Source organism: Cryptotermes secundus, unplaced genomic scaffold, assembly GCF_002891405.2.
Source record: "Cryptotermes secundus unplaced genomic scaffold, Csec_1.0 scaffold641, whole genome shotgun sequence".
NCBI lineage: Eukaryota > Metazoa > Arthropoda > Insecta > Blattodea > Kalotermitidae > Cryptotermes > Cryptotermes secundus.
The window spans coordinates 442,182-462,140 of NW_019720713.1; the positions used below are offsets into that span (position 1 = coordinate 442,182).

Consider the following 19,959-nt stretch of genomic DNA (forward strand, 5'->3'; position numbering starts at 1 on the left):
TGCAGTAGAGTATTGTATCTTGACTGGGCAGAAGGAGGGGTTTTGGCGTGTGTCTTTTTGTGTTAACTCTTCGAAATTCACCCCCTTACTCAAACCTCCCACATATGCCGAACAAGTTCCAATATGTTTCCAGAAGTAGACATGCATACCGCTAATCGTACAATGATGTAACGAAGTCAGAGTTTCGAACTCTGGCCTTTCAAAGAGTCACGCACTAGACCAGTTACACCATTTCATTCATTTGTAAGATAAAAAGGTGGCCGCACCATAGCTCAAGCGTTTAGTCCCTGGCTCCCACCGCGGCGGCGCGGGTTCGATCCCGGTTCTGGTCAAGTGGGATTTGTGGTGGACAAAATGGCCCTGGGGCAGGTTTCCTCCGAGTACTTCGGTTTCCCTTGCCAATCTTCATTCCACCAATTGCTCCACAATCACCCTCACCTATCATCTGAGACAGGTACAGTAGGCCAGAAGTGGCCGCAGTACAAGGGACTTAGTCCCACCCCACTAGAAATAAAAAGAAGATAAAAAGGTAGAACTGTCCCTGTTACAGTTCGTCATAGGTTTGTGAGACGACGAGGCTCCTACATTTCCTAGACAGTCTATTCACAGATGGCGGTGAGGATGTTAGCGTTACGCACAGGCCGTCCTTTACCCCCAGGAAGATTCCTGGTACTCATTTCTGTTAGAGGCTGAACCGATCCCAGGGCCATAGTGCGGCTGGAAGTATTAGGTAAACAGAAAGAAGTCTTATGACCTCGTCGAGACTCTAATCCGTGACCTTCCGGCTTGTAGTAAAGTTCCTCAATCATATACGCCACTGTGTGCCCTTGATTTCTTTGTATTATTAATGAAAGAAAGGAAGCTATTAAGGAGAACCTGACCCTGTTTGTTGTATTAACCAAGGACATGCTTGGCCCTGAAGGGGAAAGGTTTAATGCCAGACTTGGTTCCAAATTCATTCACAGTACAACAGTACACGTAACCAGAGCTAACATCCAACCTGTTCCAGCCACCAAACCAGGATGGTGTGCTGCTGCATACATCGGTACAAGCAACATATCCACGTGTAAGCAAGTCATGATGGTACGGATTACTGACAACTACAAACACTATACCAGCATTTCTAGCCTTGTCGTGAACCAGTTTCCAGAACAAAGCGGGCACTGGTACCACGGAACTGCTCCTAGGGTCCTCAGGAAGATAAACATACCTTTCGGTGCCGAATATATCTGGGAGTGTTGTTACATTAATCGTCCCACTTACGATAGTCAGATCGGCCTTCTGCTTGCTTGCGTATCTTCTTATTCTTCTCTCTAAAATATCCCAATTTCCGATATTAATCGCTTTCCACTGAGGTGCTGTGTTGATATAAAAGGAAGCCGCTTTCTTTTGGTATCCGAATAAAAAGTCTTCATATGGCGCAAGATGGCATCTATCTAGATACTTATTGCTTCTGTAGTCACAATTAATATATTTGTTAGCCTGAGTAATTGATCCTAATATATGTCCTAGTGTTCTGATTTGATTCTTGCAGGTGTATAAGTCCTCAGGTGATCCTGTGTTACCGCTGCCGAAGTTGGAGCTGGAGAAACTGATGTTTGTATAATCATTAACATCATGATTGCCAACACTTTTACTTAAAATATACCTAGTGCTTATAGTGCTGTGCTTTGCAATGTCATAGCAAATCTCGATAAGTCCCAGGAACTTTCGTTTGAGATTGAATCCGATATTATATTGGGTCCCATTTCCTACAGCACATCGCTTTTCTTGTTTAATTGTTGGTTGCGGCGGTTTCTTGCACCTGATGCTGCTAAAGTCGTGGGAAGTTCCACTGATACTGAAGATGGAACCTGTAAAAAGATTCAGTTTTTATACTGGTTATTATGGCCTCGTAGTTTCTTGAGGTTATCTGTAAAATTTCCAGAATACAAATTTGGCGTCCCCAGTTATCTAATTTCGCCGGTCACGGTAGCCGAGCTGTCTAAGGCATGAACTGTCTTCGCTCGCACGGAAGCCGGGATCGTGGGTTCGAATCCCACTCAGGGCATAGATATTTGTGTGCGTTTTTCTGTGTTTGTCTACAGGTAGAGGCCTTGCGACGAGCTGATCACCCGCCCAAGGAGTCCTACCGTATGTGTTAGATCTAGAAAAACCGAAGTGAACGGAGTTCATGGAGGTAGGCCTAGGCCCACTGGGGCTGTAGTGCCAAGGAAGAAAAAAAGTTATATAATTTCGTGTTGGTCTCATACTAAAAGCAGCTTCTGAGATCATTACAGAGAAGATAGCTTTTGTGAAAGTACTGGTTACTAACTAGACTCAAAAATCTCTTTTGATTCGCGGAATAAACTTAACTCTTACTTTAAGACATGTACCTGGGTGACTACTTATGGCATCGGCGAGTGTCGAGAATTTAAGAGGGATTTAACGGTTATCTTTATTTTGTGACTCAATGAAGCGAGGACTGTAGGCCGTGGAGGAGATAAAGAAGGAACTAAATGGCGAGGAACTGAGGAAAATTACGATAATTTCTATTATTTAGTCGAACCAAGAACTATCAAATGTATTGTGATTAGATAAGTCCTTACTGTTTTACATTGTTTGTGGCCAATGCTCAACTGAAGTGAACTTATAGTAACTGTGGGAAACCTGCAAAAACGTATGAATTTCCTATAATCATTATTATGCATATTATTATTAATTCGCGTGGAGGAAGGGTTAGAGTACCTCCACTGTAGCCCTGTGAGGTGTAGAAGGCGATGTAAAGTGATCCCGGTGCCAAGGGGTCTAACTTGGCAACCCTATCACTGCGGGACGTATGTACAAAGACCTGACCCTCCAGGTTGGGGGTTGGACGCAAGGCTGACGACCTAATTTTTTAAACTTTATTGTTGCGAAATCGAAAGAAATGCAAGCTGGGTAGCCTATTTCACTGCCCATCTGGCAGTTTTCCAAGGAAGGCATTGGCTCAAAAAAGGCTTTGGCCCAATGATTATTATTATTATTATTATCATCATCACCGTCATAGCTGTCAATTAACTAATTCCGTAGAACGTAGTCCTTCTCGAGAAGCTAAGAGTCTCTCGCCCGTTCAAGAAAGTCGCCATCTTGTATCCAGCCAGAGATTCGTCAGCTTCTTAAGCCCTTCACCAGAAATCGCCACTTCTCTCTACATTATCTACATCTACATAAATCTAATCCATACCTCATGCCTCTTTGTTATAGGCTTCCCTTCAGGCTCTCTGACTGAAATTCCATATGTGCCTGTTATTGCTCCTATGCGTGCCACAAACCCGTCCATCCCAGCGCGCTTGACTTAATGAGTCTTAACGATTTGATACCCTACTGAACATGTGAGCCGGGATACCTCAGTCGTGATAGCGACTGGCTACGGGCCTGACGACCCGAGGAGTCGGAGTTCGAGTCCCAGTAGGAGCAAGACTTTTCTCCTCTCTATTCTCTCTATTCGTCCTCCTACCCGATGGATAATTTGGGCTCTTTTCCCTGGTGTAAATCGGTTTGAGCGTTAAGCTGCCCAGTCACTTCCAACTAGTGCTGAGATCAAGAAAGCATGCATTTATATATCAACTCTCCCTTATGTCTTCATGGAGTAGTGCTCAATTAGTTAAGAACGGGAAGAAGCATGAACAGATTCCACCAAGGCACTCGTAGAACCCACCTTTAATGCAGAAGGCTATGACTTCATAGACCGTGAGCGGGGAGTTGGGGATCAGCAGCAGGTTCTTGTTTGCGTCAGGACAAGCGAACCTGACGGCATCTCCACTACCAAAGGTCAGGGAATCAGATCCCGGGTTACTTGGCATGTGGAAGGGCGCCATCCCATTGCGGTATCGGTGTTGGAGGATCAGCGGAGTGTCCACACTTATGCTGGAGATGGGGACACTGCAACCTGCAACATTGCCACAGTGAACTGTACGTATCCTTCATGGTGGGTAACATGAGCGGCTGGCCTCGAAATCACTGTGCATTTTCATATAACTGGACTGAGCACATGGCTGTTTCCCATTATTCCAGTCCTTACACAATTAAGATAAATTAGATTATATTTTATAGAGAATAAATCACTAAAAATGAAATTCTTAATATTAGGTATTCACCCGCATATGGAGCTGATCCCTTCTTGAGAAGTCGCCAATTGTGCAGCTACTCAAGAATTTCCCAGCATTTTATGGAACCCGAAGGATTATTACCATGTTTACAAGAGCCCTCCACTGGTCCCTATCCTGAGCCAGATCAATGAAATCCATACAATCCCATCCTATCACTCTAAGGTCCATTTTAATATTATATTTAAGCATCCTGTTACACTCACACAATATATATGAGACAAACTCCGTCTTAAGTGCAACAATTTAATTGTAGTTCTTTCTTCTTCCCTTCCTCCACACTACATGTTTCGGCCCTAAATGGCCATCATCAGGTGTGTATTCTTACGTAGCTGCTACACTGCCCGTAGTTTAAAATTTAAGATCACCAGTTTTCCAATTGTGTGTATGTATAAAATCTTTGTTAACCTACACGCGTCAATTTGATTTCTAAAATTGGCACTTTTTTAAAACTTCAATACAAATTAAAAAATCTATAAATTTTCTGTTCTTTTTATTTTTCCAAATTTTTAAAAAATAAAATTTTCTCGGGGTACACGCCCTTTGTCTATATTTCTGCAGCGGCCACTTCTTGTTTTATCGCTGTTCAGGTATTGTTCTGTGTAGGCTCTCTCTGTGTGTGTCGCTGCTTATCTTTAATACGTGTGCACACGTATTAAAGATAAGATAATTTTAATTTTTAAAAATTTGGAAAAAGAAAAAGAACAGAAAATTTATAGACATTTTAATTTGAATTGAAGTTTTAAAAAAGTGTCAATTTTAGAAATCAAATTGACGCTTGTAGGTTAACTAAGATTTTATACATACATACAATTGGAAAGACTGGTGATCTTAAATTTTAAACTACGGGCAGTGTAGCAGCTACGTAAGAATACACACCTGATGATGGCCATTTAGGGCCGAAACATGTAGTGTGGAGGAAGGGAAGAAGAAAGAACTACAATTAAACTGTTGCACTTAAGACGGAGTTTGTCTCATATATATAGTCCATTTTAATATTGTCCACCCAACTACGACTTGGTCTTCCCAGTGATTCCTTTCCTTCTGGCTTTCCCACAAATATCCTATACGTGTTCCTCTTCCCTCCTATGCATGCTACATGTCTTTCCCATCTCATCCTTGTTGACTTGATCATTCTAATTATACTTGGAGAAGAGTACAAGTTATGAAGCTCCTTATTATGCAGTTTTCTCCAACCTCCTGTCACTTCATCCCTCTTCGGTCCAAATATTCTCCCGAACAACCTGTTCTCAAACACCCTCAGTCTATGTTCCTCCCTTAACGTCAGAGACCAAGTTTCACACCCATACAGAACTATAGGCAAAATTACAGTGTTGTATATTCTGATTCTTATGTTTTTGGACAGCAGCGGAGAAGACAAAAGTTTCTGGACTGAATGGTAGCAAGCATTACCAGAGTTCAGTCTCCTCTTAATTTCCTCCTGAATTAGGTTTTGATTTGTTACCGTCGTTCCCAAATATCTGAACTGTGCCACATTTTCAAAACATCTGTTTCCTATCTTTATGTCATGGGTTTGCCCTGCATTTTGGTGACGAGACAGTAACAGATACTTAGTTTTCTCTGTGTTTACTTCTAGACCAACCTCTTTACTTGAGTCAAGTAAAGTTTGTGTGCATTGTGTATTGAAGAGTAGCAAAATACTTATTGGCCTACAACTGGTTTAGTAAGTGCGGATAATGAGACCTGTAACACAATTTTAAAAGAATAGGGCTTACACTTAAAATAACAATAATGAATTCAATACAACATTATTTCGGGGGTTGCATGTGGTCGGCGGACCTCAGATTTCGCATTTCTTTTTGGAAGTTATGAAAAGCCATGTAAATGCGGTAATGAGAGGCTGTAGAAGGGCAAGGCAAAACCGCTGATTTGCGGTGACTGGAAAACTTACATGCAACTTGAATATGCTAACTTGGAACAGGGTTCAGAAGGCAGTGACTATCAACTTTTCGTAGACCACGGCCTTCAGCAAAATTATGGAACCGCTAGCATCCCGAGATGTTGTGAAACATAAGCATTAAGTCCCGGGAACATGTCACGATTTTTATAAATTCTATATCCGTTTCTGCATGGCGCGGAAAAAATGCCGCTGTCAAGACACGTATATTCCAAAGTACACTAAGTTAGGTTCCATAAGACTTTGTTCTTAACATTCACAGTCATGATTACCTCAGTTGTCGTAATATTGTGTAGGATTCAGGTTCTTGCAACGGTGGTTATGAAGAGCACTGTCTACTGGGACGGGGTATGTTGTAGTTCGGTAGAAGTTCATTGACTTTTCGGAGGAATGTATGCCTCCTTGTTCAGGGAAAACCTTAGGATGAGACTCTGTTTGCTACCTCTTTCATGCTGGTTTCTTAATTGGTTAACTCTTAGGGCGAGGGCAAACCAAGGAAACTGGAAACCTCAACGCTACCTCAATTTCCGAGAATTGCTTTGTCGTTTCCTCAATTTTCGCTTCTCCATTCAGTAACACGTATTCAACTCAGGCTGATAACAATTCTCGGAAATTGTGGTTGCGTTGCGGTTGCCAGTTTCCTTGGTGTGCCCTCACTCTTAAACTCTGAAGATGGAAACCACATGTTCACCAGACTACACGGCATCATATCCCAGAAGGCTAAACTCTTCTTCTAACTAGTTTACTATCATATTATCAAAGGTGACTATGCACTTACGTTTCAGAAGTACCGCTAATGTCTCATATTAAGATATTTGCCATGTCTTAGAAGATTAAATATGTTTACAATGTCCATGATTTATTCCAGCCGTCTTACAGTGCATACACTGATCCACCTCACTCTTCACTCCTGCACTACATGTTTCGGCACAAAGGTGCCATCTTCAGGTGCTTTTCGATTTACGTTAAACTACTTCACTTCATGCCTTGCCGTCTTCATGCTAAAATAACTAAAATATATGTTCATCATATATATTGAAAAATATTATATATTAAAAATATTAAAACTGTTCAGGATTTGTTATCCCTACGTCGCATCTCAATACGCGAGTCACACCTATCCTCTTCTATCGGAACACTCTTCCTACTTTCGTGTGTATTGTGCTTTGTGTTGTGTCTTGCTCCTGTGACTGCGTGTGTGTTGTATGTTTATAATACTTGAGTTCACCAAAGTACGTCCTGATGTCTTGAGAAATATTTCTCCGTTGAGCCGTGTATTTAGTTTCTTAATCCCAAACAGATCATAGCTGTTTTGGTTTGTGTGTTTCTAGGACGCTGTCAGTATCTAGACCTTACACGTACAGCTTCTAACTATGGTGTATGGTGAATGGTACATTGGTTAGAGATGAGAAAGAAGGCCTCATGGTGAAATCTGAATAATATTCTGTCATTTGCTTGGAGAGACGGAGGGAACAACGAGACACCTGTCGGCAAATCCTCTTGCCTGGGCTGAGCCACGGCTACTCTACCTCGGTCGAGTAAAATGTTACTGGTATTCGCCAGTAGAGTCAGTCTTGGTTTCCAAGGCTTTTATGTTTTGAAATGGGGCCTCCTCTTCGACGAGAGAAGCGGTCCGATTACTACTGGTCACTCCTCCACTGGGAGTGACTAGAGCAGGCATTCACTCTCTAACTGGGTCTCTCCGCCACAAGCACACACCACTCACTCCGGTCAGAAAATATGTCTTATTCAAAATATTAAGACAAATACAATATCAGAAAAGAAAACTGAAGATCACTCTTTACGGAATCGCATTAAGATTTAGAGACGCACTGGAGGAAATTATTTTAGAAATTATGACGAAATGATAATTTATTGAAAGTTACTCCATTGCATTTTTCATCTTGAAATTTCACTTGTTCTCTTAAGAGATAAGCAGATGTATGCAAATTTTGTTGTAATATAAAAGTAGGCTTAACAAAATTACGGAGAATTCATCTTCTTGTATGGTATTACAGATCTATGAGGTCCAAGGCCTCCGGTTTTCCAGATTTTGGGATATTTGTATAGGTAGTTGGTAGGATCGGTCTGTCGCAAGTTCTCTATATAAAAAAGACAAAACACACCTACACACAAACAGAGATCATATACACTCACGCCCGGAGTGGAATTCGGACCCATGATACCAGATTTCGAATGCGAAGGAGAGAGAGAGGACAATACACGCCTCAGGGTGAGTGGCCCCTGTGCTCAGCAAAGGATGAAAAATAAATATATAATAGTAGGTAATAATATTTTTGAAGTTCATGGAGGTAGGCCTAGGCCCACTGGGGCTGTAGTGCCAGGGAAAAAAATAATACTTTTAATTTTAGTAATAATATAATAAATATTCCATACAGAAAAAGCAAACAGTTTTATTAAAATTATCGAGTAACAAGAAGCTGCTTGACTTTCTACCCTCTAACTTACTTTCATATAAAGTTCTCTGTTATAGAAACGTAACAATCTACTCTATAAATATTAATAAAGTACTCTTTAATAAGTAGAAAATACTATACTCCATTTACTATGAAAAACAGTTGCGCCATCATCAGTCAGTGATGTAGACCGTTACGTCATTATTAGAGAGTAACTAAATTCTATTTTAAACGCGTTTCCTTTATTCGCACTCCAGTGGGAAATTGAGACCAACACACGGAATCCCCTGCTCAAAGTTGCCTACACAAGAAACGACGTATCATGCCTGATTCGGAAAGTAGATTCACTTTCAGATGTAAGCCAAACTATAAAACTGACAAGGCCTTAAAGGCCCATGGGGTTGTGAGACGTGAAGGCTCCCACATTTTCTAGATAATCGACTCACAGATGGCGGTGAGGTTGCCAGTTTACACGCCAGCTACCCTTTACTCTCAGAAAGATTCTTGGTTAATTATTTCTGTTAAAGGCTGAGTCGACCTCAGGGTCATAGTGTGGCTGGAAGGATTAGGTAAATTGAAAAGCCCAGTGATCTCATCGGGAATTGAATTCACGACCTTCTGGCTTGTAGCATTGTGTCTCAGGCACCTGAACTACAGCGTGCCCCAGACAAAATAGGTTAATTAATTTAATATGTTTCAAGCAAGAAAACACAGAAGTCTGAAATAGTATTACTTGTTAAAACATTATTAACAGATCCTTAGTTTTAAAAATCAAGAAATTCCTTACCAAATTCTGTTGCTTGGACGTCTGGAAAATTCTGGTAAGCTGATAATGCTGTCAATAAGAGCACAGAAGGGAGCGCTGATTGTTTCAGAGGAGTCATGCTTTCACATTTGCGACGAATGAACAGTGTCACTCTTGGTAACGTGCAACGAGAAGCTGCAGTTCTGAAGGTATGTTTAATAACGAGCAGGAAATCTGTTTATTGGCAATAATAAACAGGAAATTGCGGGTTACCACAGCCAATTAGAAATGCCAAAAAAAGAAATCTAGATTGCGGCAGGCTGTAATAAGCTCTGATAATTTTTCGGCTGAGGATGTGGCTACTTTCCACCAGGTGGGACTGCATCCGCCTTTCTTACGTTTGGACTAGGAGTTTGAAACAGAAAATTATGTACATAAGAGCCTCCATATATGTTTATCAATTATGCTCATTTTCTGTTCCATTTTCCTTCTTGTTTTCCTTGCCTTTATTTCTTTATGATTCATTTGTTTAGTTCTGTTTTTCTTAAATTATAGTAGAATAATAATTGTTAACAACGTCCAGTGTGGTTCAATTTACAGATACGTATTGCCTCAAAACACGGTAAAACGGAAACAGACAGACATCACAACGATACAGATAGGAACGCATAAGATAAACCTCAATAAATTTCGGGTACAGAAGTACAACGAGTGTATAATACCCGTAATATAACTGCAGAACCATAACAAACAAAAAAAGGGAGACTATCACTGCGAGGGCCACTGAGGGCACCGAATAACACCCCAACATTTCATTTTTAACAGAAGAGGCACAAGGATAAAAAAATCGGTCCAAGGGCTTAGATATTAAACATTAATAAGATTTTAATCCAAATAATTGTAAATAACTTTTATATAAAATCTTCTGAGTTTGTACGTATTATGAACTTTGTAACAGTAGTTCCTGGATATGTTGGTCTTATGCCTTCTGAAGCTGGTCAGCTGACCGAAACATGTAAAGGCAATAAATATCTACAATCACTAGACGGTGTCAACAATTATTCTATATTTAATTCGCTAGTATGACGGACTAGAATGGAGTTAATTATGTTTTTGTGGTCATCGCTAATGTACTTGAAATTAGCCAGGCAAATATTCCTCGTTTAAAAGTACTGTATTGGATTCTGCCCGTTTTCCCTTTTTATTAAAACCACTGTCCAATGCGAATTCGATTATGTACATGAGAATGAATGCGAAAAATTGTTTGCCGAATGCTCAAATTTTGTTATACTCGGTCAGCACAACTCCCTGTAGCAGCATACAAACGATAAATACTGAATATTATGCATGTTTTTGTAAAACCAATGCAACTTGCTTTGTTCAGCATTGAGCACAGCCATTATTCCTATTATACAGTTACAGCCCAGATTCGCCTTATTCAGTTCGTTTGAGGAATTGTAAGAGGGTTCACTGCATATCCACACTCACAATACTTAAGTACCACTGTCTCATAATTCGTTTGTGGTACTATGTGTTTGGGGTCGTTGTTCGAGTCCCGGCAAGGGAGAGACTCTTCTCTTCCCCGTATTTTCTAGACCGGCTCTGGAGTCCACGCATCCTCCTGTCCAGTTGGTACCAATGTTCTTTCCCGGGGGTAAAGCAGCAGGGGCGTGAAGCTTACCACTCACCTCCAACTAGTGCCGTGGTCAAGAATACGTGGATCTGTACATCCACTCCCTTATACGTCTTAATGATACAGTGCTTAATTAGTTAAACACATGCACAACTTACATGTTTTTGCTATGTGGTTCTTTAAATGCCCTTTGCTGTTTATTCCCATTAGTGAAATTTGAAGGGCGATGTTGATAAGATAGAGTATAAGGTAAAAAAAAAAAGGGAAATTCGTCCCTGTGTTTAACTAATTAAACACTACACCAAGAAGGTGTATTGGGGAGTGGATGTATAGGTTCATATTCTCCTGACCTCGGCACTAGCTGGAGGTGGGTGGTCAGCTTCACGCCCCGGCCGCTTTACCCCCGGTGAAAGAGCTCCCGATACTAACGTGATAGGAGGTTGGGTGGGCCCCAGAGCCGGCTTGGACACTGTGAGAAGGGAAAATTCTTGACCTTACAGCGACTAGAACTCCGAACCCTCGGTCGTCCAGCCCGTAGCCAGTCGCTATATCGACTACTCTTAGGGGGAATCTGGAATTGTCTGTACGCGATGTATTCGTTTTCGGTTGGGTTATTTCGTGTGAGTTATTCAATAAGATGGTAGTGAATAATGAATTGGAAAGGGTGTGGAAGGAAATGTTCGCGGTCCTACTTTGAGGCATATTCTGGCATTTGCCTTGCGGTACTGTGTGAAACCATGAAAACTCCGATGAGGAAAGTCAGTGTTCCGGCCGGGGTTAGGACCCCGTATCCCCCTTGAATTACTGCTTAGGTCACTTTCCTAAGTATGGCCTACAGGAAATTCTTTCTGATGGTAACTAATCTTTTTCCATGAATTCCATTCCCTTATTAAAAATTAAATAAGAAGATCTATTACAACTTCCCTGAATTCTGGTATTGCATTGGTTTTCACAAGGAACTCCGTAACAGTGCAACAGTACACATATCCCAGGCTAATTTGCTGCCTGTCCCATCCATTGAACCAGGATTCAGTTCTGTTACAAACATCAGTACATACCTCATGCTCTTTTGGATATGTATCTTCTCGATAGTTATTAATAACCAAAAACGCTATACCATGTCTCATGAGACGGTCGTACACGATCTTCCAGAACAGTTGTGGTACTGGCAAAACATTTCTGCCATTTGTATCAGTACCTAAATAAACTGGAACACTGGTTCCGTTAACATGAGGTAAGTGTAGGATACCATATGTACCTGCATACACTGTCAGATCCTTACCGTGCCTGCTCGCATACTGGCGTATGCTACTCTCCACATTCCTCCAGTTACCTCTCCTAACCACTTGCCATATTGGTACACTATTGAGGCAAAGTAATGTCACTTCCTGTTGTGAGTTATATACAAAATCTTTAAAAGCAATAAGGTGGCCTTTAGTGAGATATAAATCACTGCTTGTGTTTCGGTTAATGTATTTGTCGGCTTCATCCCCTGAGCCCGTGAGATTAACCAACGCAGTGTGCTGGTTCCCCCTACCATATATCTCGTCTAATTTTTGAGTACATTTGAAGTAGGATCGCTTGACGTTCTTTTGGCCGTTCTCAACCCCCTGCATGAGGGTGAACTTGGCATACGCGCTAGATCGAAGCTGAGGATCGAAGCAGATGTCGAAGAGCTTGATAAACTCTCTAGTTGACTGATCTTGCCGGACTGTTAGTCCGACACCCACGTGATTGTATTCGTTGTTGTAACATCTTCCAGAGTTCCTCACCGTTGCCCTCAGAGGACGTCTGCACGTTATTTGTGAGACACTGACATTTCTTTCTGAAGATAAGAATGCGAAATTGTCACCTGTGAAAATGATACAGAATGTTAACAGTTTGCTTTATCATCACAATGTTTATTATTATTTATCGTGGGAGAAGTTATTCTACTGCGATTATACTGAAATATATCGTGGCCTTTAGGCTCCTTGCTAAGGAGTAAAACAGCGACCGTTTCTCAGCAACGGCTTGGTACACACGTTCCAGCGGAGACCAAACAGCGTGACAGCGCCGTTATTAGGGCAGCAGATTCTTGGTAAACAATCCGTTGCTGGCCGTCGCAAATTCGTTACCATGGAAACAGTATAACTAAATGAACGGTGCTTTCTTTGGGACCGCCCCGAGGCTATATAACGAGGAGCTCTCGGACCGTAGTTCTGAGAGTCGTAAAAGACGATGGAAAAGGAACCCAGTGCCTGGAGGATAAACGTACGGGGGACCTGGCCCATCAGTTTTGGGGAGTCTCGAATCTGAGACAGTAAAATGTGGTCATGAGTCCCGCGGGACTCGGACCTGAGAATGACTGCTTTGGCGAGGAACAACAGCAATTAGACTATAACCGGAAGTGTTCAGTTGGGAAACAAAATTACTGGTCATGAGTGTCAAGGGGCTTGCAGCCAAAACTAATTGATCAGCGGTAAACCGCCAGTCGTAAAGTAACTCTGACTCTGACTCTGAGAGTAACTACGCTGGCGAGGACCAGCAACAATTGTAAACGACAGATCCATCCTCTCGTCAGAGAGGATCTTACATGAGATCTATAACCGTAAGTGTTTATTTGAAAACTAAAATTAATGGTTATAATGATGAAATGATCGGTGGTAAACCGCCAGTAGTAAAGTAACTGCGATCAGTAATAGAGATCCAGTAGTAGAGGTCTTTCCGAGATTAGTCAGAGATTAGTGAGAGATTCTTCATAAGACGTCTTTCATACGGCATTAAGAAGGAGTTTAATGTGTGAGCTGTAATAATTGATTGTAATTGTAAAGAAATTATAATAAACCTAATCATCGAATCCAGAACCCATTATTATTAGTCACGCTAATCCCAAATACGTGTCAATATTTCTTTCTGAAGTCATGGGACTAAATACGTTGCAAGCAAATGAAGGTTTCTCTTACCCGTGTTACATTTTGCTCTCTCGTACACTCCGTTTGGACAAGCGAACACGACCTCCTGCCCGTGCTGGAAAGTTAGCAGGCTGTGCCCAGCTGTCGGCAGGACGAACCTGTACCCGTCTGTTGAGCTGCTGTCAGGATGCAGGATAAGTCGGCTGTTCTTCTTCAGGTCCCTACTGATGTTGATTGTGCATCCTGAAATCATTCGTTTTAGTGTGTCCTTGTTGACAGATGACCAAAAGTTTCGACTGACTAAAACCATAAGCAGAGAGCATTCGTATTATCACGTGTCTGGGGGAGGGGTTGCGCATGACTTATAAGACGGGTTCTGGATTGAATAATTGGATTTATACACACCACTCGGAACTACAGGCAATATAGCTTTATCGATAATCTACAGCATTTACTACTCACCGTTACACACGAACTAGTGTCCTCAGTCCTCACTTGCCGTATCCTGGCAACGGATTCGTAACAGTATCACTGTCACTTCAAAACACATATGAGGTCTTTTTTCCAACATCTAATTCCTTCTTTGATATTTCTTGTCAATCACCTTAGACTGCCATCTCCAGAACTCGACCCCAACAACTAACTCAAACTAACTCTTTTTCAACTGAACTCTCTCAACTTCTGACAGCAACTAACTGCTTCTTTGGAACTTCCCATTATATAACCTCTGAGTGGACCCCACGGAAAACACCTTTTTCTATTGTCCTGTATTGTTTTATGCTTGTCCTATTGTTGTGCGCCTTTGCTTCCGCCGTAATGTATTTACCGATTCGTTGTCTAGTAATAAGTCTATACATCTCAGTATGAAACCTGATTTCGACAGAAATAATTGGCACAGTAGCAGAGCTCCGGGCTTATTTGTAGATTCTAAGGGTTTCTGACGACTGCGTATGAGGCTCGGAATTACTGGGTTCTTGGACTTCATTCTTCGTCCGGTATTCTGAAGAACACAAGTTTTTGGAAACTGGAACTCTTTCCGTCCACAGATAAAGGGTGGAAGACACCTACACACTTAGTTGCACTAGAAATACTTAAATTCAATCTCTGGACTGGTCCAGATTTTGGACAAAGTCCAAAGACCCACTAATCTGTAGACTTGTACTGGGAATGTCACCTGTTCAAATCTTGACCCGGACGCGGGTTGCCATGACTGAGATATTTCGTGGTATTCGTAAGTTCCTCCTGGGCAATTGCTGGATTCCAATTATTAGGCACAAAGTGTCCTCCCAGATCTTTGCCAATTCATTATTCACTAACAGTCCCGCCACTCGACACTCTGTAGGCTGGGATGCTGACAGCTTGCAATGTAAACCACAGAATGAAATGCAAGTGTGAACTGTGAGAAATTAATTTCTTGAAGAAATCAAAGTAACACAGGTATCTGAACTGAAACCATTGTATTCGGTAAAGTTTTAGTACGTTATTTAAAACAAGTGTACCTGAAGCAGTCACAGATCGGTATATACACTTGGAAAATGTGATTATTTTGCTAAAACGTGTTCCACGTGATGTTCCCGAAGAACACGATTTGCACCGAAACGAAAACGCAAATTTTCAGGACCTTGTTCAGAGCTTAAGTAGAAATGGTTTCAATCTGTGATTGCGAGGACATTTTGTTCGTTAATCATAAGAGTGGGAGTGTATTTCAGCGGAGAATCATTTGACTTGGAAGACACCAGGGTTGCTCGCCAGCAGCGCTTTGTACCCCCTTGCGCAAGCGCAAAATCTCTCTAGTCCATCTTCTGACAATGAATAATTCGGCTGCATTTTGTATGAGAACAACGACAAGTCATGACGACAGTTTCCCGGGCACTGCCGGTTGAGACCCCAATCTATTGTTCTAAAGGCCTTACAATTTGGTCGGGCTTGTTTTTAATGCCTTACTTTGTTCTTCCTTACGATCAGATGCTCTGCGTCTCTGTCCTTTTTAACATTTATTACACACACTTCTTGTGTCTTCGTATGGTTTAACAGTGCCGTAGTTAGTGTCTCTCAGTGGTGCAACACGAACAGAAAACTCTTGACCGTGTTGTCTCTGCACAGGAACACAAGAACCACCATCATGTAACTCAGGTCAGCATTGCCAATGCAAATGGATTTCCCAAGTCCGAAGAAGGTTCTGTGAAAGTTTCATACAATTGCCTTCAAGATCAAAGAAGTTACATGTACATACATCCGTATTTTGAAGTGTTAGGTGATAAAAGAACACTCTGTATTATCGATGCGCAATGTACGTTTTGTAAATAAAAACACACAAACTTTAATTGACGCAAGTTAGAAGGTTTGTCTAGAAGTAAACAAAGAGAAAACTAAGTATATGTTGCTGTCTCGTCACCAAAATGCAGGACAGAATCATAATATATAGGTAGCTAAGAGATGTTTTGAAAATGTGAAAGAGTTAAGATATTTGGGAACGGTAGTAACAGATCAAAATTCGATTCAGGAGGAAATTAAGAGGCGATTGAATTCAGGTAATAATTGCTACCATTCAGTCAAGAACCTTTTGTCCTCTTGTCTGTTGTCCAAAATCATAAAAATTAGAATATACAAAACTATAATTTTGCCTGTGGTTCTGTGTGGGTGTGAAACTTGGTCTCTGACATTAAGGGAGGAACATAGACTGAGGGTGTTTGAGAACAGGGTGTTGAGGAGAATATTTGGACAGAAGAGAGATGAAGTGATAGGAAGTTGGAGAAAACTGCATAATGAGGAACTTCATAACTTGTACTCTTCTCCAAGTATAATTAGAATGATTAAGTCAAGGAGGATGAGGTTGGTAGGGCATGTAGCACGAATGGGGGAGAAGAATGCATGTAGGATAGTGGTGAGAAAGTCAGAAGGAAAGAGACCACTGGGAAGACCAGGGCGTGGGTGGGTGAACAATATTAAAATGGATCTTAGAGAGATAGGATGGGATGGTGTGGATTGGATTGACCTGGCTCAGGATAGGGACCAGTGAAGGGCTCTTGTGAACACGGTATTGAACCTTCGGGTTCCATAAAATGCTGGGAAATACTTGAATAGCTGCATATTTGGCTTCTTCTCAAGAAGGGCTCAGCTCCATAAGTAAGTAAGTAAGTAATGTACGTAAGATTTGAGGCTTTCACGGCGGTGACTATGAAGAAAGCAGTCTTCTGGGATTTGGCACCGTGTATATGTGGTGTTAACCGACGTTTCGGAGGAACGTATGGCCTCCATCTTCAGGGTAGAAGAAAAATATAAGAAATCTGCAAGCGGAGAGACCGTGAGAACCGGTAAAAGCAGACTGCAGTATTTTTCTTGCTCGGGGCCGTCTGATATATGCAAATATACATTATCATACACGCTTGTAAATGAAGTTATATTCCTTCGTAGCACTTTTTTTATCTGAGCAGTGCCCAATGCGAGTTAAGGTAACAAATAAGTTATTGTCTTACACAGATACCTTACACAAGTTAGCGAAGTTGGCTGAGGCACTATGCTACAAACCGGAAGGTTGCGGGTTCGATTGCCAATGAAGTCATTAGATGTTTCAAATGGCCTAATCCTTCCGGCCGCACTATGGCCCAAGGGTCGACTCAACCTCTGACAGAAATAAGTACCAGGAAACTTCCTGGGGGTAAAGTGCGACCGGTACATGAGGCTGATTTCACCGCCACCTGTGAGTCAATTGTCTAGAAAATGTGGAGGCTTCGACGTCTCACATCCCCATGGGCCTGCACGGCCTGTTACAGGGCCATCGTTTCCTTACCGAACACAAGTTTTCTCTCGTAGTTATGAAGCTACCGATTAGCAGCAGCAACGTCTATTCTAAAAATATTAAATTCCTTACCTTCGGGTTCGGTCCTCCGTCCGGAGACAGACAATCAAGACCGAGGTTTCTTGTGGAAACTTCAGTCCCATTAGTAAAAATCCCGGGATAGTGCCTCAAATGAAGCCATGACCGCTTCTTTGCACTTTATTAAAAATTTATTATTGTGTCATTCGACTCTATATAAATCAAGCTTTCGAAATCATCGTTAAACAAACCACAGATGAATGCATAAATAAATATTTAATTTCCTTACCTATGGACCTCTCAGTAGTGATGCTGGATGGAGCGACCGCATTTCGTGATGTGTCATTTCCTTCTGTAATAAAGATGATGACATTCTGATATCACCAGGATGAAGCTTCGGAACCCTCCATTTCCGTTACCGCGTGTGAATGGAGGAAATATTCCTGCTCAATTGGCTCCATTAGAAAGGGCTACTTCATTGTTCCAGATATTTCTAATGGGTCCAGCTGAATAGGAATATTTCCTCTCTTATACATCATGATGAAGAACCAAAATTTATTCTCGAAAATGGGAGAGAATTTCACAAGCTTTCCACTAAGAAATTAAGCACACCAACAGACCTGGGGTAAAGAACAGCACACCGAATGATGTATTAGAAATGAAAGAAATGGTGTAGCGTGGATGGAAACAGGAATTTGGAGACTGGGGCGGCTAACAAGGAGAGGAAACTGCCATTTACGTTTAGGAAAAGAGGAAGTTAAACACATTCTGGTGAGTGTCGATTAATTTTTTTACAGTATCACGTGCAATACTATATTCTATAAAATTTATTGAAAGTTATTCACTTTAAAGTTTATTACTTCATGATTCAAGCAATGTGGTCATCATCATCATGTGTTAACATTTTTGAGCGAGACAACTGTTGTCTTCCGTATAATAAATGTTATACAACATTAGTGTTGCAAGTGAAGCCGTAGTAAATTAATCGACTAAGTGAAAAGTGTAATAGGATGCTACAATATAATAACATGCTGCTGAGTTGTCTATTGTCAAAGGAGTGGCTTAACATAAATGAGGAATTGTTATAAGGTAAAAACGGTAAAGTTGTTTTTGTGCTTAACTAAGTAAGCACGACGCAATGAAGGCGTATGGGGGAGTGGATGTATAGATCAACATATTGTTGAACTCGACACTAGCTGAAGGTGAGTGGTTACCTTCACGCCCCGGCCGATTTACCGCCAGAAAAATAGCCCCCGGTACCCATTGGATATGAGGTTGAGTGGACCACAGAGCCTGTCTGGAAGACATGAAGAATAGAAAATTCTTTACCTCACCGGGACTCGCACTCCGACCCCTCGGCCGTAGCCAGTAGCCAGTCGCTCTATCGACTACGCTATCCCGCCGAGGAATTAGTATATAGATTGCAAGGAGTACAGATAAAGAATTTGGTACATATTTAAGTGGATGTAAGGGAAAATGAAATAAGGAAAAATACTAAATTATAGATAATGAAAAAAGTTAGATGAATTGCAGGCATGAAAGAGATTGTACACATCAACAACCGAGTGTTAAACGGTGTACAATCTCGCATAACTACGCATATGTGGAATGAACTCAGTCACATCACGAGGGAAACAGATCCAGTGTCCGACATGTTGTGTTTGCACGCTGTACAAAATAGTCGCTATGTTGTTCTAGAGATTATAACAGCCGTAACTATGAAGCGTTCTATCTTCGGGGATAACACGCAGTGTAGTCCGAAGTTTCGGACGAATATATCCCTTCCATTTTAAGGTCGAAAACTTGACCAAGCAAAAACAAACAGATCTTACCCTTCGACCCTGAAAGATGAGTAGAAATTTAATTCTGATACGTAAATCGACTTTCATCGGACTGCACGGCGCCATTTCCTAGAAGACATATCTCTCCTTATTGTCATGTTTAATGTAGCAGAGCTTCGTTAGAAATATTTAGACATAGCTGAAATTGCATCAATATTTGCAGCGCTGTCAGCAGGAATCTGAGGAAATACAGCTACATACCTACAGAAGAAACAGCGCTGAATACCAGAAACCAAAGCACGTGTGCTGCTATCATGGCGTCCAGTACTTCCTGGTGCTGCTGGAATTGAAGATGGCTTCACACGTTGTGCGCAGAAAATACAAAGAATTATCACTACACTTCTTATCTACTCCTGCAATCACTCCGAAGGTTGTGATATTTCGTGTCACTAATAGGTCTAATGTTTACAGACGAAATATGTGTTCCCAGTAATCTGTTGCCTATCCCATGTTTATTTAACATACTGAAGATCACATGAGAGGTGAAGTCTGTCTTTGCTATTCTGTTGCGTTCGGAAAATCTACGCCTCATTTAAAGTTCAATTATGTGGATCACAGATAAGGTTG

At 41.4% G+C, this 19,959-nt stretch overlaps 1 protein-coding gene across 1 annotated transcript; it reads right to left on the reverse strand.

The window, feature by feature from the left end:
• Positions 1-668: 668 nt before the first annotated feature.
• On the reverse strand, positions 669-19,735 carry LOC111871958. The gene is made up of 7 exons (XM_023865399.2): positions 19,594-19,735; positions 17,841-17,903; positions 13,786-13,977; positions 11,739-12,692; positions 9,250-9,441; positions 3,680-3,910; positions 669-1,853 (listed from the first exon to the last, which is right to left on the reverse strand). Exons 1-7 carry the CDS (start codon positions 19,646-19,648, stop codon positions 895-897), a joined length of 2,646 nt encoding a protein of 881 aa, XP_023721167.2. The 5' UTR covers positions 19,649-19,735; the 3' UTR covers positions 669-894.
• Positions 19,736-19,959: the final 224 nt, after the last annotated feature.